This window comes from Gouania willdenowi, chromosome 19 (genome assembly GCF_900634775.1).
Source record: "Gouania willdenowi chromosome 19, fGouWil2.1, whole genome shotgun sequence".
Classification (NCBI taxonomy): Eukaryota; Metazoa; Chordata; class Actinopteri; order Blenniiformes; family Gobiesocidae; genus Gouania; species Gouania willdenowi.
Window position 1 is genome coordinate 18,604,280 of NC_041062.1, and position 27,533 is coordinate 18,631,812.

At 36.2% G+C, this 27,533-nt stretch overlaps 1 protein-coding gene across 3 annotated transcripts in view; it reads left to right on the forward strand.

The window, feature by feature from the left end:
• snx29 (sorting nexin 29) overlaps positions 1-27,533 on the forward strand; it is a 228,497-nt gene that overhangs the window by 94,110 nt on the left and 106,854 nt on the right. For 2 of the 3 annotated variants that reach the window (XM_028477028.1, XM_028477030.1), the window contains exon 15: positions 25,124-25,257. In XM_028477028.1, the coding sequence (XP_028332829.1) occupies positions 25,124-25,257 (134 nt within the window). The remainder of the gene's footprint in view (positions 1-25,123; positions 25,258-27,533) is intronic. The other variant, XM_028477029.1, reaches the window with a different exon arrangement.

Sequence of the window (27,533 nt, forward strand, 5' to 3'; positions counted from 1 at the left end):
AATAATAAATAAAAAACAAAGTACAGAATCGCTGTGTTAAATACAGTGACTTGTACTTGTGGGGGACCAGCAGCAGTTACTGTAGTTCAGTGAGACCATCCATTTGTTGTTGTTTAATTATTACAGTCTGGAACGATGTCATCAGAATCATTTAAGTTAGTGAATTTAAAGTAAGTTGATCAAAACCTAATCAATAATCCTGATCAGATTCAGTAAACTATTGATCCCTGAGTGGAATCTGAAAGTGGGTGACATTAATGCTGTTGTCATACATCTTTATATGATAATAAATAATAATTAAAAAGGAGCAGTCAGAATAATCCATGTCACTACAACTTATATATCTACCTTTTAATTGTATGTTACTTTATTTTTGACATACATTTTTGTTTAATTATTGTTTTTTTTATTTATTAGTATTTATTTTGTTTTTCTTAATGGAGTTAAAAACTAATTTTATGAAAAAAAAGATTATTAAAAAAAAGCAAAAACCGGAAAAAAAAATGTAGAGAAGACGGAATTTGGAAGAAAAAAAAAACAATTATTTTTTTAATGTACTACTTTGTATGCACTCATTTCATAATACATAGGCAAACTCTATACCTAATTAAAAATATATATATATTTTATGAGAAATATAGTTGTCTTTGTCACATTTTATTTGACTTTTGTAAAAAATTATGCACATTTACAGATGTTGTGTACATGATATGAGTGATAACATATAGGCTATTTTGCACAATAGGTGTACCTTGGGCAACTACTGCTGTAGTTAATATTGAAAATATTACTGGATTTTCCCTGACTTTTAGCTATTATGTAAACTGTGATTGTCACCAAATGGTACGATGGCGTCCGAACAACCACGTATTTTGAAATTACTGCGTGGTAACTTATCAGACTTTTCATGAGCTGTATATACAGTAATGTGTTGGAGATGGAGGTCGTATAAAAGCCCTGGGCGTACATCAGGGAAACATTTTACAATCAATTTATAATATAATATATAATTGTTTCTAGTCATTTATAAATTCTTTTTAAACAAGGTATGTGTGAACTGAACACATACTGTATCTTGAATACAAACACGTACATTACAAGCTACTGTTGCTATAGCAACAGTGAAATAAAGGTCCTCCACTCTCTGAATTGTCCTTGAACTTCTTTGATAGTTGCTGGGTTCTTAATGCGCTCTCCTTAGGGTGCTGCAAGTTCCAGCGTGTGACAGATTAAATGCACCAAACATATGGCCCTGTAATGAACTTGTCATTTTATTTAGTCCTCTGTGGTTTTCTCATTTGTTCAGGAAATAATGATAAAGTTTTTGTTCTCTCAGATTTGGGATCATTTCTTGGATCCAAAATTATGATTGAAAGTCATTGCATTAGCACGTGAAACACTAGGGGTGTGAAAAAAAATGTATTTCACGATATATTGCAATTTTTTTTGGATGCTGATTTTAAATCGGATCTTTTTATTTTTTTCAGTGGTTACAATGCTTTCAATGTGTTGCAATGGTTACTTGATGCACTTTATTTTATGATGACAGTGTGTAACGCTGCGTTTTTTTTTTTTTCAGTGAAAATGTGCAAAAGCACTGATAAGAATAATAGATAGGATGTTTTGAAGCAAATAGTTATGACTCGATTTGTCCTATGATTGATCAATATCTTCCGATGAACATATACAGCAACTTCATTTTTCATCTCTACGTTTAATTTTGATATTAACTGGGTAGAATATCGCTATATATCGCGACCCAAGTATCGTGATACGTATCGTATTGCAATCCTTGCCAATACTCACCCCTATGAAACACCAGGTGGTGTTATATTAGATTATGTCATAGTCTTTTGAGTAAAATGTAACTTGTTATCCTCAAATTTAGTCATCAGTAATATTTTAGTTGCACTTTAGTTTTAGTCAATGAAACGACTAACATTTTAGTCGACTAAAATATAAAAGCATAAATGGTCTATGCATTTTTTTCAAGATTCAATTACCATTTATCAACTTGATATTGAACGGTGTCAGGGTTGGGGTCAATTATAATTGTAATTAATTACAATTATGATGTAATTATGACTGGCCTGGAAATTCTAAAAAAAAAAAAAAAAACTGTCAATTACAATTCAATTAAACACAAAACTGTGGATTTTCAGGGTTGGGGTCAATTACGTTTTTCAGTTACAATTACGTTTTCAATTACCCATGTTTAATTTCAATTCTATTACGATTACAGTGACCAGCGTTTTTTCCAATTGTAATTAAATTACAATAATTTTTTTATCCTCAGAAATTCAATTGCAATTACGTTCTCAATTACTAAAGTTCAATTACAATTACTCACAACTACTGAGCCTGAAATAAATAATCTAATAAAAGCTGACATTCCTCTTGTGTTAGCTTTCTGTTAGCATCTCTAATGATAACGGGTCCTAAATCAGCTTTAAAATACACTAAAAACAAATATCTATCATCTAATTTATTTCTTATATATTGATTACCATGTTAGGCTTTCTAATCAATGAAAATATAGGTTTTTATATTTTTGGCATTGCCATCTGAGCCTTTTTTGTGTCAGTATATCCATCGATTACATTATTTTAAATAATAAAATGTGGGAAAGCTTGATATGAAACATATTTTAATAACTGTTAACTACATATCACTGTACATAGAACTGTAACATGGTTCCCCAGTTTTGCGTTAAATTAAAGTTGATAATTTGCATCGAATTTTCATGGCAATTACAATTACAAAGTCAATTATCTAATCTTAATTTCAATTTAATTACAATTATGACAGCAACAATTTTATTTTTTTTACAATTACGCCATATTGTAATTAATTATCAATTACACCATTTTAAAAAATAATTGACCCCAACCCTGTATGTATTTTTCAAATTAGTCAGAGTTTCATTATTGTCACCTAAGAAATGTAGCCGGCAACAACTATGATACATTGTTTAGCGAACAACATTAACACTGGTTTAGTTTATTTAATTTTACTGTATCAGAATGATATAGTCCAGCTTTACAGCACTACAAATATGTTGTATTCCACCCACCAAAAGAGGATAATGATACTTAGTGTTACCAACTATCACAATATGATGCCTGAACAGTTTATCCAAGTTATTTAAGTGTTTGAATGGTCAATATTAATAGTTTACCTTATTTATGTATGTTTAAGTGTAAAATATAGTAAATCAGTTGTGTGTTTGATCCAGTTCCGACAGCTTAATTTGCCTAGCATGAGTAGATTCACAAACAATAACAAGCTCATGGGTTTATATTAGAAATGACGTTTGATTGTAAACCACAGACAGCCAGTTAAGCCCAGTGGTTTTTACTGTTTGTGCCTTTCAAAAATAATAAAGTTTTCTCCGAGTGTGTTCAGTGGAAACAAAGGAAAGGTCAGCCATGGACTGATTGAATTCTCAATGGGTGAGATGCAGACGGAAAATGTTTCTGTCTTAGAAACTCGGACTGAAAAGGCCTGTCATGCTGTGCAAATGAAAGGTATTATATTCTGTTATTTGTTGCGGATGGATCCTGTTAAGTGGACTAAACAACTCCCAACTTGGACAAAGGCGATAAGTGGGCATTAAATTTGGTCAGGACGTCTTTGGGTGTTATTGTCTCACAGTGTGCGCTCTCTCTAATAATTGGTATTAACAGAAAAACAAAAAAAAAGTCTTGTTTTGAAGTTAATTGAACCAACTTTAACTGTGTGATTGCTAATTAGACCGGTGATAACACATACAGTACAGTCTAGGGATGTAACATTCACTCAACTCCCGATACAATTTACTTCATGATACTGGGTTCGCGATATGATTCTCTCACGATTTATTTTACAAAATGAGACTGTGGACAAATGATGACTGAAAAATATTTCTTTATTTTTATCCGAAAAAAAAAAAAAAATATTGTGCTATTTTCTTTTATCAAGTGATTCTTTTGACAATGAAAGATAAACTATTCAAAACAGTTCAATTTAACTAAAAATAAATCCTGAAATGAAATTAATAAAGAAATATTACAAATGAAGAAGACACCTATTATTTTAAATTCTGGTTCTATAGTAAACAATGCAAAACTTCATTATAGTTTCTTTTCTTTTTAAAAGTGCATCTGAAAATGTATTTTGTGCCTTAACAATTGGACTTTTAAAAAAAAAAAAAAACAGTCTGTACTGTATTTGTAGCAGATATTTGTTTGGACCAGCAGAGGGCGCTGGTGACCCAGTGGTTGGTTGGCATGCAGCTATTCTAGCAGTGAAGAAGAGATCCTATGCTAGCAGACAGAGCTAATTGAAAAATGTGTCTTTTATAGATATTCAAGTAATATTACAGATATTCTTTAGGTGCTAAAGGAGTATGGAATCATTTATGAACATGTTTAAGAGTAGTAGGCAATTCCGCCCGCCGCCTACGCTTCTGGACGGATAAATTATCTTCGACATGATGAGTGCTGTTGTATATACGAGGCATTTTCTTCCACGCTACTTGCTTACAATGAGCTGACCATTCGTGGCAAGGTCAGGTCCAATGTCACTCTCTAGGTTGCCAGTTTGTAATTACAAACAAATGCATGGCTGGATAGATTACTGGAAATGCGCCCTGCAGTTTTGATGTGCACAATGCACTGCAGTACCAGTAACATCCAAGTGGGGTTGCCAGGTAGGGGGTCCTAAGCAGCTGCTTTGTCTGCGTATAGAGTGGGCCGGCCAAAACATTGGTCCCCAACCACCGATTTGGTGGCAGGCCACAAAGAAAAAAAAAAGTTTAAAGAAATTGATTTTTTATTTAGTTTTTATACATATTCCTTTTATTTTGAATAACTAGTGCAGTGCCCGTAGGAAGTATGTATTACTATAGAAAAGTGGGAGGGCAAGTAGCTTTTTCATGGATGGCCAAATAAAGTTGTTTGAAGGTCAGACGTCATCAGGAGGTAGGACTGATGACACTACAAACTCAATGAGTATATACTTTTCTACTATATACTAAGTATTATTAGTATAATCAATTCAATCAATGATGAGCGTTCCCACTGAAGTATACTTCCAAGTTTCTCAAGATGCATTTCCAACCTACAACAAGATAAACCGTTGGCACACTGAGGTTCAATAAATAATTCTCCACTTCTGAAATCTGAAAGCATTTTAAGTGAGAAAGTGACCAAGTAGAACATCAACATGTGCTCATTTGATCCATAAAACTCACGGAAACACGTTTCATGTTGTCATTTTGGAGATTGTTGGACACCCGCCATTGTGCTACTGACAATACTTGCATTTAACTTCAAAACAAGAGCCCTATTTACAAAAGTGTTAAAAGAATAATGGAAGACGAGAATAGATGCTTTTGTTTTGAAAAGAGGATGTTTGATTTTTAGTTTTGAAGCCGGTTCCAGGACAATTTTACATTTCGCTCACAAATGCATCATGGGGCGGTTGAGTATTACTACTGTACCCACTCACTGTGCATAATTCAATAACATCCCGATATGTATTTCTTGCATTCTCAATCTTTTCATGCTATCTAACGTGAACGCACTACATCCGCATTTTAAAGTCAGTCGTCGTATGATTAGTACGTTAATATGACATTTCCAACACAGCCTCATTACCGAAGTGGGGGCGCGCACACGCTGTCATGGAGCGTATCATCAACTCTACGGGAGTCGCGTCCTCGACGAGACCTACGCAGAAGGCTCTGAAAAGTTACTTTGTGGTTCAGATAAATTGACATGTCAGTCACCTGACCTGACACAAACTGAGCATTTAACTAGCTAAAAACAAAACTCAAGAAAAAAATCCAAAGAAAAGAACACAACAAAGAATATTATTGTTTTGTTTTTTTTTTCTTCTACTGAATTAGGATTTATTTAATCTTTTTTAACACAGTTTTGTAAGCCAATATGAGAATAGCTATTAGTCTTTTTATTTTTATATTTCTTATTTACAAAAAATGTGTTAGATTAGTAAAAAAAACGCAGGTGTTTCTAATGTGGTATAGCAAACCTGCTGCTAGTGAAAATAGCTACGTTGAAGCTTGACATCTGCATTTAAAAAAACATCTGCATACGGCTTCATTTCAAATATTCTAAAAACTATGTTACTATCTAAAGTTTTCTAGACTTTTTCATTTTATTTCACGATGCATGATGGGGTTTAACTGATGCGTGGATCACAGTGTGACTCATGGAACAAGAAAAGCCAGTATTAGTTATCTGATTTTATTCTTTATTTAATAATGATTTAGGCATTTCTCACTTTGTAATTCATTAAGTGTGCCTTACAGGTCATTGATTTAACTAAGCAAGATAATAACTTTTTTTTTTTTTTGCTGTGTTTTTACTGTGAATAGGAATTTTTTGCAGCAAACAGACAAATTTGGGCTTATGGTGCAGTGACACATCATGTTATTTTCCTCTGAAAAGGTGATGCGTGTATGATTGTTTATGAACAGGTGTGTACATACATACCACAGCTCACCTAACTCATTGAAAAATGACCACAGATGGTATAAGGCCGGCTCACATCTAACATGCATTTGTTTCTGTAAACCTCTCTGTGAATGCCTCTTTTTTTCTTAGATCACAGGAAATGAAGCTGTGATTCTTTCCAGATGAGACAGATTGGGATCAGTAATGCAATCTTTAATCAGGGGAATAATCAGACTGTTTCTGCTGATTCTTTTCCTCCAGTTACCTGTTCACACTTTTCTGCATTTCATTATTAAGTTTACACTTCTTTACTTTTAACACGTGCCTAAAACGGATGGACGTCTTTTGTTTTCTACCATTCCGTAAATTGAGTTACGCAGTAAGTACGACGACCCAAATGTATATTTTAGTCTCTTCTTCCAGTTTGCGTGCTGACCATTTTCCCCATAACCCAAAGGGCCAATGAGTCTGGTTTATAAAGAGTGAGTGTGCTTGTGCGGACTCTGAAAAAGTCATTACTGCTCACAAAACTGGGGCACAGCAATTTACTTGTAAAGGTGATTTGTGATCCTATCTTTTATCTGATTTGCTTTTCCATATGTGAAATAGTTTGTTGGTGTAAATTGTGTAAAATCAAGTAAACTTGTTTTTTATTTTTCTGTGTGCCTTTAGTTCTATCATGGACTGGTTGTAGCTATGAAAATGCAGTCACTTATTATAATGAATACAATTTCTACTTTACGTCAATTCTTAATGTTTGCGATGGGCACCGTGAACATAAACTACTTGATTTTGTATGAACACACACGTACGTCTTTAAGTTTAATTGCACAAACTACTTAATAAGAAAGAAAAATCACTTTTTTTCCCCTCTGCAGGATAAATGTGCGTTTCAATGAACTGCTTTCTCTCTCTCCTCTTGAAGTTTTAATTACAGTGTATTTGACACTTACATAAAGTTTGCAAAATTGCAGAAATAGTGTTGTGAGGCCTGAGTGCAGGACGGGCCTTTGATATTCCATGCTGGTGGAAAAAGGACAGAAATGATTTCAATACCTGAAACTGAAATGAGTGGGTGAAGAAGCGGAAGTGTCAATTCTACTCGTCTATCACTTGATGTGGTGGGTTTTCGGCCCACTTCCACAGTGTAAAGATATGAAATTGAAAATTGTGAACTCAAATAAATAACCAAACTTGTTTGGCACGATTTTGGTAAGGAAATTGAAACGACATGGGATGTATTTTATTCTGACTTCTCATCATAGGCTACTGATTTGTTTTCATTCCAGAAACGTATCATCTCTAAATAAAGTTAAAAACCATTTTTGTATTAGACAGGAAATACATTTCTAATGGAAAAAAGCTGCTAGTATAAGGCAGTGGTTCCCAACCTTTCTTGTCTTGTGAACCCCTTGAGCCTTTTTGTCATACCATGAGTACCCCCTCACTCATATGTGTTCATGATTCTCCAAAAGTAGAACATAACACAACTGAATATTCAATGCAAGTTTTTATTTCATCTTCTTAAATTGAACAATTCATATTCAGGTATTATCTTTTTATTTCACTCAAATTAAACACAAAATGATGTTGCCTTCAAGGCAATAAAAATGATAAATATAAGAAATAATATTATAGTGAACGTTTGTATTATTTTACTAATATATTATGAATATATTGTTATTAAAGAAAAATAATAAAGTTGAAATTAGGAAAAAATAAGAATGAATAAAATAATAATGTAAATAAATAAATATAAAACAAATAATTAACCTGCCTGTGTTCTATATAAATTTGATGGCATTTACCACAAAAGGAGCTTCTTTGAATATGTCTCCTTTAAACAGGCATTTAAACTTTAAAAACAAGTCATTGCGCACACGTACCATTTTATTGACCGACTTATGAAATGACTGAGAATATTTTTTGTTATCTTGAAAATAAATTCTTATTTTTTCCACGTACCCCCTGCAATGTGCTCACGTACCCCGAGGGGTACGCGTACCCCTGGTTGGGAAACACTGGTATAAGGAACCAAGGACTGATAGGACAGAAACAACATGTCTGAAATTAATTTATTTTTTTTTTGGTTGTTTTTCTTCCATCTTTTGGCGTTCTGTATAATGGTACTTCCTGTATTTTTTTATTTAGGTCATGCTCCTTTCAGCTTCCTTGACTCCAAACCCTGAAATACAGGCTACATTCAAACCAAAATTGCTTCTGTGCTAATTGAAATAAACAACATGTCATGTCACGACACTTCTTCACACTTCTTCTGGATTGTAAAATTTTAAGTTAACGCGAACTGAGTCAGTCTTTCACTAGGGTGGTTACGCTGCCATCTAAACATCTGTCACTCAGTTTAACTGCATTATTTTCTTAGATGGTTTAAATTGAATCTGACAAGTCTTCATACAACGTGTAGTATTATCCATCCATCAACTACACATTGATCTAATATTTACGACTGCAATGCATTTTCCTTTATGTTATCAATATAAAAGTTTATGAAATAAGAAACTATCCGGGCAGCAACTGCTTTTAAAACGTCATTTTGTTTATGATTTCTGCAAAAAAAAAAAATAATTAAGCTCTCACTTTGTATTATTTTATGAACGATGTCTCCTATTTAGAGATGCACATACACAACTGTTTTTCACACACACGCACGCGCACGTCTCAAAACACGCCCTCACCACACATAAGGTGTTTTTAATAAAAATATACTAAATGAGTAAAATAAAACAAAAAACTAAGCATTATTTATACAAAAAGTACACAAGACGACAACAGAAATGCACAAAAATATACAAAAATGCTCCAAAAACACACAAAATGACTCCAAAAAAGATCAATTTCAGAAGAATGCACCAAACGACAACAACAATATGAAAATGAGTCAAAATACACAAAACTAAATATTTACACAAAAAATACACAAAATAACAACAGAAATGCAACTACACTAAAAAAAAGATACAAAAATACCCCAAATGACTCCAGAATCACACTACAATGGAAACAGAAAACAATAATTATACAAAAAATGTACAAAAACACAACAGAAAGATACAAAAATACACATAATGACTCCAAAAAACATAAATTACAGAAAAATACACAAAACAAAAAAATAATTAAAGAGTGAAAAAAACAACAAACATATTTATCATGTACATGTCACATAGAATTAAACCAGGGAAATCACACACACTATTTTATTTTGCACCCGCAAATAAACCCCTTTATAACACTACAGAGTATGTACACCTCTTTGTACATCTAACCTTCAAACACATACTCATTTGGCCATAATTGACAATTCTACCTAAGCTCCTCCCACTATACGAATGCATTCTTCCGACGGGCACTGTACTAGTACTTTAAATGTTTTGTTTATTACAGTTTAATGAACGACTTGATTCCCAAGCGATTTAAACTGAAAAAGAATTAAAGATTTGTGAAAATTACAAAGACACTAGAAAACATGACCCTTAAAGGGTCAGTAGGGCAGGGCAGGGAAAATGTATTTGTATAGCGCATTTCATACACAAGACACAAGATGGGTGAAAAATACCATAATACTGGACCTATAAGGTGCTTATATATTATTTATCTTTTAAAGGATTCCCTAAGATTACATTCACAGATCCATTAAATCCTTCTAATACACACAATCCAAATATTGATCATTGCCTTTTATCCCTGTTCACATACATCGTCCCATCCCATTAATTCTTTTCATACATGCTTTGAGCCTGCAGTGAGTGTGAAGCACCATCTGATGAGTTCTATAATGCAGAGAGCTGCTGTGGCCAAACAAACGGCAGAGTTCTTGAGATTACAGCAGATGAAAAGATGAAACTTTAATCATGGCTGTGGAGGAAGTGGGTCATGGCACAGAAGCACTGAACGTGAGACGTGAACAGTTGAAGAGAATGTAATTACAATCACAGGAGACACCGGGACCGTGCAGAACGTGGTGGGTGGAGCTTGGATGTGTTGTTAGCAGCAGGTTAGGACCTGATGGTATTTTGGACCTTACTTCATATATACAGCGACTCCCCCCAGGACACACACATATGTGCATTTTTAATTTTATTATTATTTACAGTATGACTTTATATTACGACTTTTATCTAATCAAATTTTGACTTTATTCTCAAAATATTAGGACTTTAATCTAATAAAATTACAACTTTAAGCTTTTAAAATTACGACTTTATTCTTCTCTCAGCTCATTTACCCATTCACACTCGCATTCATACAGAGCTGCCATACAAGGTGCTAATCAACCACTGGGAGCAACATAAGGTTCAGTGTCTTTCCCAAAGACATTTCGACACATAGACGGGTATAGACTGTGGTTGAACCCCCAACCTCTAGATCAGAAGACAACCCCTCTACCTTTTCTTATTCTCCATTGTGTGATAACTTTCACCACAATTTTTTCTGGTTTATTTTTTCTCACATGTAGCGCTAATAATAATAATTTTTTTTATTTTTTCAAGAAAAACTCTGATTCAGAACATCCGCTTAGAGCCTTTACTCAGGAAACACTGTAAACTGAACATACAAATACATATTAGCGTTTTCATAAATAGAAAATACCACTATACAAAAAGTCTGTTAGCTTCATGCTAACGTCTATGGGAAAACCCATGTATATGCTCATGCTAACATTTGCCGCGATCGCCGGTGATTTATTTAACACAAAGACACTGTTTATGTTTAACTTTCACAAACACAGTCTTAGGACGGTTATCAAACAGTACATTTAAACATACTCACGCATATGTTTTTTCAAGCCGAAAATACAAGAACTTAGTAGAGACAAGTAGGCCATGGGCTTTCAAGATGGCGACTTCCGACTACTACGGCAACAGTGGTAGGTCAAAACACACAAATTCACCCAGACCTTTACAGTCTGACATAGTCTCACCAGGAAACATTGACCCCAATTTACAATGTGTTACATAGACAGCACAAGGAGTGTGTGTGCGTGTTTTTATTTGTTTAGCATGAATAAATGTTACCTTGTGTCTTCAGTTTGCCTTTTTGTGATTATATCATTGGACTCAGTTTATTTAAAATTGCCTTATATAAACTATTGTTTTGATGCCATAATTTGCCTTAACACACTATGCATTGCATCAATTTTTGAATCAAGAATTATTTAAAACGAGAATCGATTTTGAATCGGAATCGAATCGTGAGACACAGTAATATAGAGTTCTTACAATAACTAATTTTTAAGACAGTTTTTGTATTTTATTGGCAAGAAATTCCTAATTAATGTCACCCTGCCTTTGTTATCCTTTACTCATTGTCTTTTTTTATTCATGTGAAAAACCACATTCTTTATCACGCTGTTAAGTTTGTTTTAGACACAGTTGTTACAGTTTTCTTGTGTAAATCTTGAATTGATGTTCGGTCCGGTGTTGAATATAAATGCGAGGTCATACCTAGTTGTGGTTACACCAGCTGGTTTAATTGGGATTTGGGGATTGTCAAACCAATATAAGCTTGATTTAGTCACTCAATGTAATGCGTGCTGATTGTAGGTTAAAGCTTTCATTATAATACCAAATTATCCAATGCACACTAAATCAAATGACACAATAGGATGGAGATTTTCAGACAGACAGTACATGGTTTAGGTGAGGGACATGAGTAAAAGGAAACAGAACAAAGTTTCAAACACATTTCTTTTTATTTATTTATTTATTTTTTGTCTGCACATGCTGTCAAAGGTAAACACGACATGTAGTGCAATCTTTTCGCGACGTCAATGCATGTTTTACTATTGCAATTAAATAAATGAGATCATTTTATTGCATAATTGTGACACATTTTAAAGTCCAACAGTTACAGAGCAGAGAGCAGCGTTTAGAATGATCGTTTCCAGCCACGGAGGTCATATTTTCACCAGCATTTATATATTTATTTGTTTGTTTGTATATTAGCACGATTATGTCAACTGTACTCAACGGATTTTGACAAAATATGAACCAAAGATAGTCCTTAGGCCATGGAAGATTCCATTATATTTTGGAGGGATCAATAAAATGATTGATTCAGTTTGAAAAATCAAAAAAATCCTGGCATTTGGTGGAAGTTTGCGCTCTCTGAGTGCTGTTGTTGCTACAGCTTTCTTTTTTTTTTATTCATTTCTTAATAAAAATGTATGTTTTTCAATTACTGTTTTTTATTTTTCAGATAGTTTAGCCATAATTATATAAGCTACAAAAAATATTGGAGCCGCCAAAATCTTCTACTGCTTTTAAATTATAGCGAGATGGTCCAAAGGAGAATGATAATAATAAAGATGACTTTATGCAGAATAACAGAACTTTCCAAGCTTTTAAACGAGTAATTGCTGAGTACTTTAGAAGCTACCATTCCATTTGATTTCGTTATAGTTATACTGTATGTTGGATGAATCTAGTGTTGGTGCATGCTCATAATTCTCTGCAAAACGCAGGGCACTGCAATGCATCATGGGAAGAAGGCAATTAGAGCTGTTTGAGGCTTTGGGCTTTGATTGGTCCAGAATTAATGAGATTTAACATGAATTTCCCCAACATGATCCATAGGTAACGCCTTAGCGGTAGATAACTGAGATCTGTTAATATTCCAAATGGCGATTAAGCTTCTTTACCAAGACAAAAGGCCCATGGCACCATCTCAGACGTTGGCAGGTGTGTGTACGGGTGTGTTCTTGGTGCCTGGCATGTAATCAGGAGGATGTGGCTGGCTCGCTGCTGGTGATTAACCGGCCTCTGACCGAGAGAGGCTGGAGCGCCGCTTTCACTGATTGAAGCTTTGAGAGCCAAAGAACTTGTGATTTCTTCACATCTGCCTCTTGTGTAAAAAATGTAGATATTCAGGGGCGTAGCACCACATTTTGGGATCTGGGTGCAAACCTATTTTAAGTTACAGTATGTTATTGTTATTTTGCCCGGAAACTATACTAGTATTCTTGCATTATTATATAAGCTTTCTCATTTCATCACAATGACCTAATGACTCCATATCCATTGCATGTATTTTATAAATCTGTTCTACTAGGGCTGGGTGATTTTGCCTAAAAAAAATCTCCAATTTTTTAAAGAAAAATTGGTGTTTCAATTTGATTTTCGATTTTTTTTTTTTCAATGCACTTAAAAATGACTGCAGACGTCAGATATATTGTCAAAAGTGCAACTTCATTGCTGTGATTGTCCTCAAGAGCTAAAATGCATAGAACAATCCCAAAATAAAAAGTAAATGAGGCTCTGTCATTCAATAATTTCAAGCTTTAACTCAGGTTTAAGCAACAGTGTAACAGCGCCTTCACAGTAGCTTCAATTTTCGGATTAAGAAATCAGATAACTACATATTTTATAACGTATAACATTACAAATAAAAAATAATAAACTCTTCCCTTAGCATCTCAGCATAGTGTGAATAAAAAATGAAACATGCCTGTGGCACACATATAGCCTACTCAGAGGGTAAACAATTGTAAACAAAGAGGGGGCTGGCTCACATCGGAACGCGACAAAGTCCAAAAAACTGTGGTGGGAAAAAAAAAAATAATTAAAAAATCAAAAAAAAAATTTGGAATTGTTTTTTTTTTTTAAAAAAAAACTTGAATTTTTAAAACGAAAACCTTTTTTATCTACAAATTCAATGAATCGATAAAATCGATTTTTTTTTTTGCCCAGCACTATGTTCTGCTATATTTTAGTGGTTTATTGTATTTGACCATTGAAAATTTCCATGTACATTGTTCTTGTTGGAGTTCTTCTTATTTTTCAAGGTAGCGTGAAGTGTCAAAAACCAAAATTGTCCATATTTCTGCGAATATTTATTGTACAAGTTTGATGTTTACATTTATGAAAAGCTCATCTCAAGTGGAGTATTTTATTTCATTGGACCGAAGCTGTACGACTTACCAGTAAAAAGGTCGATAGGGGTCAGAATTTGTGACAAACATGGGTTTTAATTCATCTAATTTGATTTTGTAACAATATAGTTAGTACTGCTTTAATCAACACATGAGATGATGCATGAGATTGGTAAACCTGAAAGATGAGTTTCTTTGCATGTTCTTTCATGCTTAGAATTGTGTCCTTCCATAAAAATAAAAATATGTTCATTTACACAGAAAAAATAAAATAAAAGGAAGAACGCAACTGAATTTGGTAAGTGGACTTGATGTATATAGTAGGCGTGGGAACCTCTAGGTACCTCACGATACGATATGATACACGATACAAAGCTCACGATAACAATTATCTATGATCATCTATGACATGACAAAAAAAAAAGATTAAGTAAAAAAATCCAAAAAAAAATTATATCTCTGAAAGGCAATAATTTAAAAAGTGTCCTATGAACTGTGACACTCTTTTAGTGCAACATTTTTGTAAATAAGTGTCAACATGCCAATGTAAACAAATAAATATTCCAGTAAACAATATATTGGTTCCTTCAACAAACAGTGACAACATTTCTGTGAAGACGTGCCTGTAAATTTTAGTGAAAAATCAGAAAAGATTTTGAAAATAGTAAAATAAATCTTAAATAAAAATAACTAAATAAAAAAATAACTATTTTTAAAATCGATGCTTAGCGCAAGCATATTGATAATTGATCGTGCAGAAATATCGCCGTATCGAGATATTGTCACACTCCTAGTATATAGCGCTTTATTTTTTTTGTCGAAGGTCAACGCTATATGTAGTGCAATCTTTTCGTGACAGCAATGCATGTTTTGCTGTTGCAATTAAAGAAATGAATTTATTTTATTGCACAATTGTGACCATCACCAGCCCTCCCTAAGGAAGGGTAAGAAAAACGTTATTAAAGGGAGAATAAAAAAAGATATGGCAGTGTTTGGGTAGCACAATGCAATGGGTGGGGAAGAGTCGACTATAGCGCTTTATAACCACCGAGGTAGTTCCAAAGCACTTCACAGTATCAGCTCATTCACTCATTCACACTCACATTTACACAGCAATGGGACTGAGCTGCCATGAGTTCAGTGTCTTGCCCAAGGACACTTAAGACACACAGACAGGTATACTCGGATTGAACCCCCAACCGATGGATCAGAAGACAATCCCTCTACCACCTGAACTAGGGTCGCCTAAACATCTAAACGAGTTCAGTTATTTGAAAATATCTTCAAAATGTAGATGAACACAATTGATTTAATTGACATGGACTTAATAAGTGAATTGTTCTTAAATAAATCAATAGCCTGATTCTATGTTCTCATTTCCTTATGATGGCAAAATTATTATTATTTGCTATCTAGGTCAGAGTTGAATGGTTTGCTTACTGTATTTTGGCCGTTCCTCCAAGTCTCTCCCCCGTCATTCTCCACACATGCAACTTCCTCCTCCTCCCGGACATGCCGAGTGTCACCGCTTGCCCTGTTTTTTGATTGTTTTATCTCAAGATCGCGGCACTCAATAGTCCACTTAGTTCCACACATGCTCTGGTCGAGTGTGAGCTGGTGGGAGCTTCAGCATCAACTCTCGTAGCGCCATTTTCTGTCTTGTAAACTATTTCCTCATCATTATACAAGTTAGATATTCACCGGAGAGCTTCGTCACACTGTCTCCTAGCAACCCCAGCCCAAAAACATGTATTGGAACACTTCTGGTTGTGATGAATAAAAGTTGGCTTTTACTTGACAAAGATAGCAATTAGCAAACATCAGATCATTTCTGACACATGTTTTCTTACACCTTGTGTTTTTGTTGTTTCTCGACTTTCACATTTAGTAATAAAAAACAATTCTTATGTTATCAGGAGGGCAGAGTGAGAAAAGAACTATGAACGATTAGAAAATGAAAGAAGATTGCATTTGATTAGCAGTCATTAATTAACTCAGTCAGCCTGCTCCCTCGCCGGCCCATCCACAATAGCGTGCCTGACTGCGTAATTAGCTTAACTTTGTGTGCATGCGGCAGTGTGTTGGAGGTTCGCCCGTCACTGCGATTGGGGCCAAACATATTTACATTTTCTTTCAGCTTGTCTTCTTTTTGATCTTGTTGTTATATAATGAAAACAACCTTGAACCTTGAACTTCTATCTGCGCTGATGATTGTTATTTGTGCTGATGTGCAAGTTGTGCAGGTGCAGGTTCTACTCACACATATGCAAGATTATGATTGGCTGGCCTCCATAACATGCATGATTAGTGGCATGGGACAGCACCGCTGCTGCCTTGTTCAATCTTTTACTAATTAATGATTGATAAGAAGCAAAGAACAAAGGAAGATGTGAAGAACACAATGAAATGGAGCATGAGGAGGGTGAATGGCTGAGAGATCAAAGATAAAGTGCATGAGGAGCCTGAATGAATGATGGTGCCATAAAAAGGGGAAATTGGGTGGGGGACCCAACAAATGCGAGGATGGAGTTTTTAGAGATGAAAAGAAGTTTCAGGAAGAACAAAGAAAGAGAAACAGGGTTGAGGAAGGAGAGGGATGCTCTGGGATGCCAATGCACAGCCACGTCTCTGCACTGCTAATAGCTGCTGGAGAACCATTTAGTCACAGGTCATTTAATGTGGAATTTCTGTATTTGAGAAACTGAGTCCATGTCGAGTGTAATTATTTTACATCCGGTGAGATCCAAAGCCTCATCTTCTGGCTCTTTCTTCCTTGACCTTCAGCTGGCAGCAATAGAAACCTTGGGAGGAATTAAATGTCTCCTTGTTGGTGCGTCACGCTGTGCCATTCCTTTACGCCAAATCTTTTATTGACCCTCTTGACCTGTAGACGGCAGGCGGTTTCAAGCTGTTTCCTGTCGACACCCCGTGGCACATACATGAGAGGGACCTGCCTTTAGATGGCAATCACAGCAAGATATGATGTCAGCGTTTTGCAATTAAAATCAACGTCATTGCTATTTTTCAGCAGTCGTGCAACATTTCTTTTTGCAAGGTACTTGCTTTTTTCATTGGAAGTAATTGGAAAATTAGCATTGCCTTGAAGGGACCCGCTACTTACTGCCAAATCTAGCCCTTTAAAGCAGTGTTTCTCAAATAGGGGTACGCAATGACACTACAGCGGGTACTTGAGAGACAGAGAGAGAGAAAGTGGAAAATTAACACATTTCGGAAAAATTTTGACATTGTTTAATTATTATTCTTTTTTTAATTAAAACAACACACAATCTTAAACAGCTGCATTTCTGTACTTTCACTTTGTGAATCTAGTTCAACTAAAATGCATTCAAAAAATATATACTGTATATCTGAGCTCAAACTTCGTCAAAAAATGTTTTTGGGGTCGCCCGAAATTCTTAATATCAAAATGGGGTCACGATCCAAAAAAGGTTGGCCACAACTAAATAATGTTTCTTTCCACTTATTTACAAAATAACACACGTGTGTCATCACTCCTTCATTCCATCATTATGCTCTATGGTTGTTGTTGATTAGTTTTCTAAGCAAAATGTTGTAGTCGGACAAAAGGGATACATGGGTTCAGAAATAAGAGAAAGGGATACTTGAGCCAGAAAAGTTTGAGAAGCACTACTTCGGCCCACAAGAGACATGAATTGATGTGTAAATTACCAAATAATCCAGTTGTAGATACTGTATCTCCAATTCACCAATTTAATGAAACTCTGCAATATATTTAGGGGCTTGCCGTTTTCCTTTGTTTGCATTTTTATTTATTTTTTATTCTTTCTGTTCTGTACAGTGTCCTGGGGCGACCTAAAAGGTGCTTTTAAATTGAATGTATTATCATCACAGTCATTTTAAATTGCAAATTGTGCAAAAAACCCTGCATTTTTCCACAAATCTTGCAATTACTTACAATTTCACAAAATTCCTCTAAATTCCAAATAAGTTGGTTACAAAAAGAAGAATTTTTTAAGTAAAGACCCGACAGGGACTGATATTAAAAAATAGGGGACAATTGATGTTAAAATTGTTGTTTTTCTCCCTCCTAAAATCTGTGGCCCATATTTGGTTCCTGAACTCAAATGAGTTGGAAATCCCTGCTCTACTGTTTTTACACATTTGGCCTAAAATCTTTGAATTATACTTATTAGATGATCATCTTTGCTTAACAAAATGCTAATCCTAATTATTATGCACCATATTCATTAAATTGCCTTTTAAAAACGTGACTGCTTTACAGTTAAGAGCCTGTGTTCCGCCATCTTAAAATCATGATTGGTGACATCACAAGGCCCCACTTCCTGTAAACATCCTTTTGTTTGCTATTGGAGGTAAACATCTGCCTGTTTTTTATATTATTTAGCCAGCTTTTTAGTCAAAATACACACTTGTGCTGCTTTTGGTTGCTCGGAAAAAAATCAGGAAAAGTTAAAGATGCAGACGTAAACCTCTTCTGTTTACCTAAAGGGGATATAAACAGTTGGGTTGGATTCCTTCTATCCTTAGGGTGTGTGCGTCTTCAACTGTCTGTGATTGCTCGCTAACTTCTACCACCAGATCGTCAGCGGCGAACTGTTTAAGGGAGATTAAAGGTCCGTTAGGAGAGCTCTTCTTCTCTGCTTCCAAACCGCAGAGTCGAAACTGTCGCCCCCTGCGGTCACAGATATTTTTTGGGGTCACAACCATTTTTAATCCTCTTTCAGTACACAAAAGAGGGATTTATCTGTATCTTTAACTTTTCCTGATTTTTGTTTTTTTTTGTTTTAGAGCAACCAAAAGTAACACAAGTTGGCATTGTGATCGAAAAAGCTGTAAAATGATCTAAATAACAGGCTGAATGCTTCACTCCAATAGAAAACAAGCAACCAAAAGCAGCACAAGTGTGCATTTTGACTAAAAAGCTGGCTAAATAATATAAATAACAGGCTGAATGTTTTCCTCCAATAGCAAACAAAATGATGTTTACAGGAAGTGGGGCCTTGTGATGTCACCAATCACATGATTTCAAGATGGCGGAACACAGGCTCTTAAACTGTAAGGTAGTCCCATTTTTAAAAAAAGTCAATAAAATGAATATGGTGCCTAATAATGTGTTTTGTTAGGCATATTTCTTCTATTAATTACACTTTAAAGATTTTATGCCAGATTGGTAAATACAATGGAGGATCATTGTAAGCAAATGCCATTTTCATCCATTCATCCATACATCGTCAGGTTGACTTCAATTGATTGAAATGAACAAATCTGATTCCACAGTTGGATAGAAGTCAACCTGACTGATTAAAAGCTGACCATCTACTGCTATTATCTTGTCTAAAGGCTTATACCAGGGGTCTGCAACCTGTGGCTCTGGAGCCTCATGTGGCTTTTTGACTCTTTCGCAATGGCTCCCTATAGCTTTAAAAAATATGATAATAATGAACTGTTATTTCTTACAGATGGTATTGATGATTCATAAGTCAGCCACCTTCCTACTTCACCTCCTGCAACATCTACAGACAATCTAAGATGACTAAACTAACAAAAAGATTTTATTTGTGTGGGGAAAGATTTATTTAACTGTCAACATGCCGGCTTAATATGCATGCTTGATTTAGAAATTAGCATGTGCTCTCAAATTCAAGTTATATTTTGTAGCCCTTCAAATCCATTAATTCATAAAATTATTTGATATTATTTTATACACTAAATTGTCTTCATTGAGAAGGTTTTTTTTTTTTTTTTCCCGCTCTGGAAGGACTTTAATCCAGGTGAGATTAGGCAAAATCTTTGGGCGTAAAGGTTGCAGACCCCTGGTTTATACGTTAGCTTCAGTGCTGTCTTTGCAGAGATTTCGGTGTTTCCGTTCCTCATTTGTGTTTTCCTAGATTTTAGAGGTAAATTCTCTTGTGCCCAGTAGGGTTTCTGTCCCTCAGCGGATATCCTCACTGAGGAGGCTCATTATTTCACACATGCAGATAATTTCAGTCTCTGGAGAAGGTTCACACTCAGGTGAACACTCAATGGACACACAACCTCAGGGGATGGAACATGGGAGGACAACAAACGCCATCGCGCAGTTAGAAAGGCCGCACAGCTGCATATTTTATTGCTCAGTTACTTTCCCTTTTACAGACCAGCTGTCAGCCTATTTACCCAGACTGAGGCATTTCTGTGCCCTCAGCTTCTCAACCTCCATTCAATCCAATCATTTTCTCCTCTGTCACTCTGTCACTCTCTCTCTCACTTTCTCCCCCTTTCTTAGTGTGTGTTTGTGCCCCCCCCCCCCCCCCGCACACACACACACACACACACGCACACACACAGTGTATTTTCTTTTATTAAGAGCCTATCAGTGTGACAAGTAACAGAAAACCAACATACGAAGCAGGAAAAATTCTGTGCTGTGGAAAATTGATGCTGTAAGAGCAACTGCCAGCTATCCTGTGTACGTGCAATTTTTGGTGAATGTTTGTTTGTTTGCAATCTTTACGCAGTTGCTCTCCATTTACGAGTGTTGCTTCTTGGATATCTCTATCGCCAGGGAAGTATGTCTTTCAGTAGTTTTTTACTGTGTGTGTGTGTGTGCGCGCAAGATAGTTTTGTGGGCTGTTAAGCTGCTGACTGTTGCTACATTACAGTGTTATTGGTAGGCCAAAGATAAGCTTGGGGGGGGGGGGGGGGGGATTACTGTGCCATCGGCCCTTTGCACCAATCCTGAAATGTTTCTGACAGCTTCTGATCATATAAGTGTGTGTGTGTGTGTGTGTGTTGTGTTTATAAAACAGTTGTGTATGTGCAACTCCAAACAGGAAACATCATTTTGTCTTGACTAGTGTGTTAAGTTGAGGTTTCCTGAAAAACCTCATGAATAAACATTTTAAAGACATATTTTAAATATTGAATTAGGAATAAATATTGTTAATTAGAACCATATACAGTAAATAAACAAATGCAATGCATTTAATAATAATATTTAATACAATGTATCTCTTTAGATTTTTGGCTGCCCACTCATTATAATATATATATATATATATATATATTTGTTCAGTAGTTTATTGTATTCCTGTGGTGCCAGTAGACAAGTGGTGCTATCACACTCTCCAGTGTCTCAGCTCATTTCTTTCTTTCCGCCTTTTCTTTCCTAAAAGCTCAGAGTGTTTGGCAAGCTGTCAGCTGTGCATGGTGGCAGTAAAATAATGATGTTAATTTGCCTTTGCTGAGGAGGAAAACAACAATCTAACCACTTTCCACAAAAAAGGATAAACGGCTCCAACTTTGTGCTAAGTTCTGCTGTTGTTTGCTGCGGGAAGTGGATTAGTGGATGTTTATTGGCTCAGGAGCTGCCTCGGGCTGTGCTTTGATGACTGGAGCTAGTTGGCAAGGTAGACAGTGGAAAAGGACAATAAGCTGGGAATGAAAGTCAGAAAAATCATCTGTATGATGGGATTTGATTTTTAACCTGTGGTTTTCTGAAAGGAAAACTGAGCGCTCATACACAGTCACAAAGTGCTTTGCAATCGATTACACACAGAGAAGAACAATTTGGGCATAAATCAATTAGAAAATAGACACAGCAACAACAACAATAACAACAAAAAGAGCTTAAGAGGCTTGAATTTATCAAAGGTTAACCGTATGAATGACTTTTCTTAAGTGCTTTAAGGGTTGAGGTTACATGTCTGAGATCCAACAGCTATGCGCGTCACTTTTATCAACAAAGTAGCCGATTGTAGCAGAGAAAAGGGCCCAGTCACTGCATCTTAGGCTGTTGTTAGGCTCATATAAACACAAAATGGGGCAGATTCAGTAAAGGTTTAGGGGTATTAAAACGCGTGCAAATGTCACTCCATGCGCTAATAAGGGGAACAAGCCCCAGGGAATCAGGATTGTGCATCTTCTGCCCTCAAACCATTTAGCGCTTTTCCCTCTGATGACTATGTAAAGTAGGCGGATCTCACAAAGGGAGCAAAAAAATGGGAGGGGGTAATGAACCTGCTCCGCCTCCGTGCCCATGGATTACATCAGCACGCACACCTGCACCTTGGCCGCCTCCTTATTTAGCTTCATGGCTACACGGTACCTTGCAAGATGCTGATTCAAGTCGGGCCTGTCCTCCGGTCTCGCAAAGCCGAACTGCTCCTGAGCTGAAAACGTCGCCATTCTGGGCTATTTCGGACTTTATCCGACAGCACGCGAGATTTAGCTCACTCAATAAACTTTTACTTCTGACACCATGTGGTATTTCTTCTTTTAACGTGTAGATATAAGAGACACAGCACTGCGCATGTGCATCAATAGGCTCACGCCACAACACCGATGGTAAAGACACGTCATTTGTGTGTTGTTGATGTTTCGTTAGAGAGTTATTGATGCAAGAAGTCCATATCTGTGAATATCTGCCAACTGTACTTAACAGTGTTACAATCCAACTAGTATCCAAATAAACTGGTGACTGACTATCGACTGGGAGGGCTGGTGTGAGGAACAATAGATGACCATTTGACAGCTTTTTTGAGGACAGTAAAATAATCTTTTTTGCTCATTATAATACCGCTAGCCACTAACAGCAGCCGTCGACACAGATGGAAGTTGATCACGAGAAACGAGGCGCACCAGTAGATTCATTACACCACCTCTGGTTGCTTTAATCACATATCATGTGCATGTTTCACTTAACATCCTTTTTTTCATTTTTATTCATGTAAAAAATTTCATCACCAGTTTATCAGTAATGTGAAAATTCAAGATGTACGCCCAAAAATGTGTTTTTTCCTCTATAACTCAAAATGCATTGACTTGAAGCCCCATATATGTATTGAAGTTGAATATAAAGTTGGGTCTTGTGGATATTTTAGTACTAAGTACATGTTTGTATCTATTACGGTTATTGAGATACAGCATACACAGATCATTGCTGCACTGAATGTGGACACAAAACACAGCGTAGAGGGAACAAAATGATCCAGTTAACCTTTCTAATATAAGAAAATAATTTACATAAAACAATAGGCAATATTAGCATCCACTGAATAAGAAAATGCCGAGTAAAGTGTCTGTGAGGGAGAGAAAAAGCTGGACACCCAAGGCGTGGAGAGGGTCGCTGTTCGCAATGGATGTCGCTCCGGACGTAACGCTCCAATGAGCTCCTGTGTCTTTCTCTCCATGTTTTGACCCTAAAACTGTCGTGTCGCGTTGATGGAAGGAGCATCAGGCCAGAATCTGCTGCTTAGCTGCCTAATTTACGTGCGATGGCACAATGTGCATATATGAGAGTGTGCGTGAGCTACAAACATATCATTAAATGTTTGTGCAGCAGACAGAGAATTCCACCAGCCTCCAATTGAACTTCTTCAAATGTCATTTAGTGCTTCTGTGCACTCACTTCTCCACGTTGAACAAACAAAATGTTCATTTAAATAAGGCGGTCTCAACCACATCTATACGTGCACCAATTTGCGCCGCAATGTTAGTGAGCAAACAAAAAGGATTTGCGGACGCACCTGGTTTACCATCCTTTATTTCAGATCCGCCCCAAAATGTCTGTAGTGTATGTCTGGTTCTGACCATTTAAGGCAGGGATTTTCAACCTTGGGGTTGCCTGGAAATAAAATGGGGACACTTAAGTTACCTTTTATTTTTAATGACTGCATTTCTGTTGTTTTTAGTGTATTTTTCTGTAATTTTGTATCTTTTGGGAGTCATTTTATCTATTTCTGCTCTTTGTTTTTTGTGCCCTTATAATGTTTTTTGTGTATTTCTCAGAAATGTAGTCATTTTGTGCACTTACTTGGGGGTCGCATTGTCGCACAAAATTAGGCTAAGGTCCAAATGCATCTTTGCATTTATTTCAAAGAACGACAACATCTCATCTCAAAGCCCCAGCCGTTGCGTCAAAACCTCTGCCTGTTGAAAACCTTGCTGATACGTTGACTAATACTCACCAAAAATGGACAGAAAGTACGGAATTCCTGTTATAAAAGGGAAAAAGCCATCAGAAGACTTTTTTTTTATAAAAAAAGGAAAGAAAAAAAGAAGGAAGAGAAAAGAGCAAAAAAGATGAAAGGAAAAAGAAGAGAGAAAGAAAATAAACGAAAGAGGGGAGAAAAAAAGAGAAAAGTATGGAGGTAGATTTGTTCTTTGATTGAATTCTCTCCTTTTTGATTGATGGTTTTTTTCTTCGATTGAAATGTTTAATTAACATAATATGGCCCAAATACAAAAAGATGACTTCAATCAAAACAAAAAACAAAAAAACAAAAAAAACATTTTCTACCAAAAACCATTTTCTACCAAAAAAAGAAAGTGTTCAAATGCCATTATTTAGGTCTCATTGGGTGCATTTGAACACTTTTGTTTTCTTTCATTGAAAATATTTGTTTAATTGAAGTAAACATTTTTTGATTGAAAAGGTTTTTTTTGCCCCTGCCCAGCGCCCAGTGTGAGCTGGAGATAGGCACCGGCAAACCCCCGTGACCCTGAAAAACAGGAACAAGCTGGTCTGAAAATGGATGGAGGGTTTTTTTTTATTAAAGTGGTTTGTTGGATTCAATAATAAAAACACAAATCTACCTCCGTACAAAAGAAGGAGAACAAGAAGAAAAGAGAGAAACAAATGGAATGAAACCATTGCTGAGGGAATGAGGTTTTTATCACACCCCATCAATGACGTTGACTTTCTCTGGGCACGGCAGCATCTCTAACTGACTGTTTACATGTAGTGTTGACACCAGTGTTCACCTCACACTATTCTTTTTGTATATGTCAGTGTTGTTCTCTTGTTTTCTGCCTTCAGCTCTGTCCTTGTTGAGCTCCAGTGAAGAGCAGGCCCCCCTCCCACAGAACAAGTTCATGGGTGACATTGAGGAGCTAGCAGCGAGCTACGAACGAAAGCTCATAGAGGTGAGGTTTTTTTTTTTTTCTTGTTTATCTGGCAATTATGATGCAAATCATTCAAACTTGTATGCGCTCCAAAAAAAAAAAAAAAAAAAAACAGTTGGCTCATGTTTTTAAGCACCGGTAGCTTTTTGTCCAGAAGCCAAAGTTGGAGGCATCATGTTTTATCCTTTATAACACTTGATCTAAGCACATATGCTTTAAATGTTTTGTGGCTAATGTAAACACTAAGGTGGTTCAAGATAAATTTATTTCTTTTGTAGGGGTGTAAAGATTTGTTTCGATTCGAATCACGATTCGTTGTTGCCGATTTGCTTAAAGGATGATATTAATTAATTCAGAATGATTCGATTCGACTTGAAATCAATTCAGTAACTTTTAGCCAAAATAATAATTAAATCCGGTGCACTAAAGGCCCGGATTTGGCCCCCGGGCATCGAGTTTGACACGTGTGCTTTAGATGTAGCGTGGGGGCGTGGCCTGACATTCCCCTGTCTTCCTCACTCGCGCTCAGTTTTTACATATTATTCACTTTTGTGTGTACAATGACATTTCCAGTGATTTCAACTCAATAAAAGACGCAGCTGTCTAATTATAATACTTGAAAATGGAATCAAAACACTTAGGTGGTGCTGGGAAAAAAAAAATGAATAAAAAAAGGATCAAAATCTGGGAGGTGCCGGAGATCCTGCCCAAATTATGCTCTGCTGGTAACTAAAATAACTAGTTCAGGTGAAGGTATCCTGAAAGTAAATACATCTCATGAAATGTCCTGTAGCTGTTTGCCTGAAGAGAATCAATATCGCCTTTTAATCTGTTTTGTCATTAATCTTCAGCCAGTGCCAGAAAAGCCTTTTCATCCAATTCAACCTAACCTTGTTCTGAGTTCCATTACTAGGATTTCTGCCTAAACCTTTACTTCATGATTACTCAGAATGACTTCATGTAGCATGTAAATGTTGCTGCTGCGTGGGAACATAGTGGTAAACAAGGGCTGATCTACCTTAATCAATAAGGTCAGATTATGACTGTTTCTTATTGGCTTTCCAGTGCACAACAAAGGTAGGAGTATACTGTATGTAGACACGACATAAACATGAACTAAAATGTACTTTAGTCGTGGTTTATATGTAGTCTTCCTGTTACTTCCTGCAGGACTAAATGACATGCTTTTGTTTTTGTATTTGTGCCAAAGTGCAACCTGCTGTTTGATTTACGACAGCTGCTCCGTCCAGTTTCCTGTTAGATTTTTCAATGTTACATCACCGCTAGTCACTGTGTGTACGCTAATAGGCAGCGACTACTATGTGTGTGTGAGTGTCTCATACATTATTTATCCAAGGGTTTTGTATTCTTTTAATAAGAAATAAATCAGTCTGTGTTTTCCCAAACTGTGCTTTCACTTATTTATGCACATGTATGTATAGTGCATTTTTAATGGTGTTGACTTATTTATGTGTTAATTTGCATGGCTGTCAGTCTCCATTGGGTTCCCACTGCTAGTCCGGAGAAGGTTTGAGGGACACATTTGCATTGCATTCTGTAGTCCCGTGACGGCTGGCCTCAGTGGCTTTGTGCAAATGTTGCTGCCTTATTGTTTTCTTTAGGCTTTCCATAATAGGTTGTTTGTTGAAAATTTGCTCCATGGCATTTATTCGGCAAGTTTCATACATGATTTTTGGCTAATATCCGCTAACAACAGAGGAAAGGATAAAGTGTGGTTGTCAAAGTCTGAGGGAGTAGACATTCCACTTGTAAACTTATACACAAAACTCTAATGTGTTCCACTCATAATCATGTTTGTCACATCGCACAGTACAGACTACAGCATTCTCCCAATGTGCAAACCTTAGAGTAGCAGAACAAAACTTGGACGAGAGCGGATTAAATTTGGCTAAACCTTGTTACAGTCTGTCCCACTTCCTCCTTTTACGATGATCCGCAACACGATGTCCTACAAAGTTCAGATTGTTAGGAAAAACTTTAATATTTTGTTTTTTTTTCTCCTATCACCACCCGTCCTCAAGCAGAACTGTGTCTGGAGAGCTGCCATACAACCTGAACATCTCTACAGCAGGCAGGAACCAGCCACACAAAATATGAAAAATAATAAATCTATCCCTGCATCCTTTGGGGTCCCAGACTCCCTTCTCTTTTATTTGGGGTCCCAGACTCCCTATTCGGCTCTGAGCCAGCTTCTCACGCTTTTTTCACTTATTCGAGTCCGGACTCCCTAAGCTCAGCGTGTCTGTCTCAGATCGACCTGGTCTCGCACTCCGGTT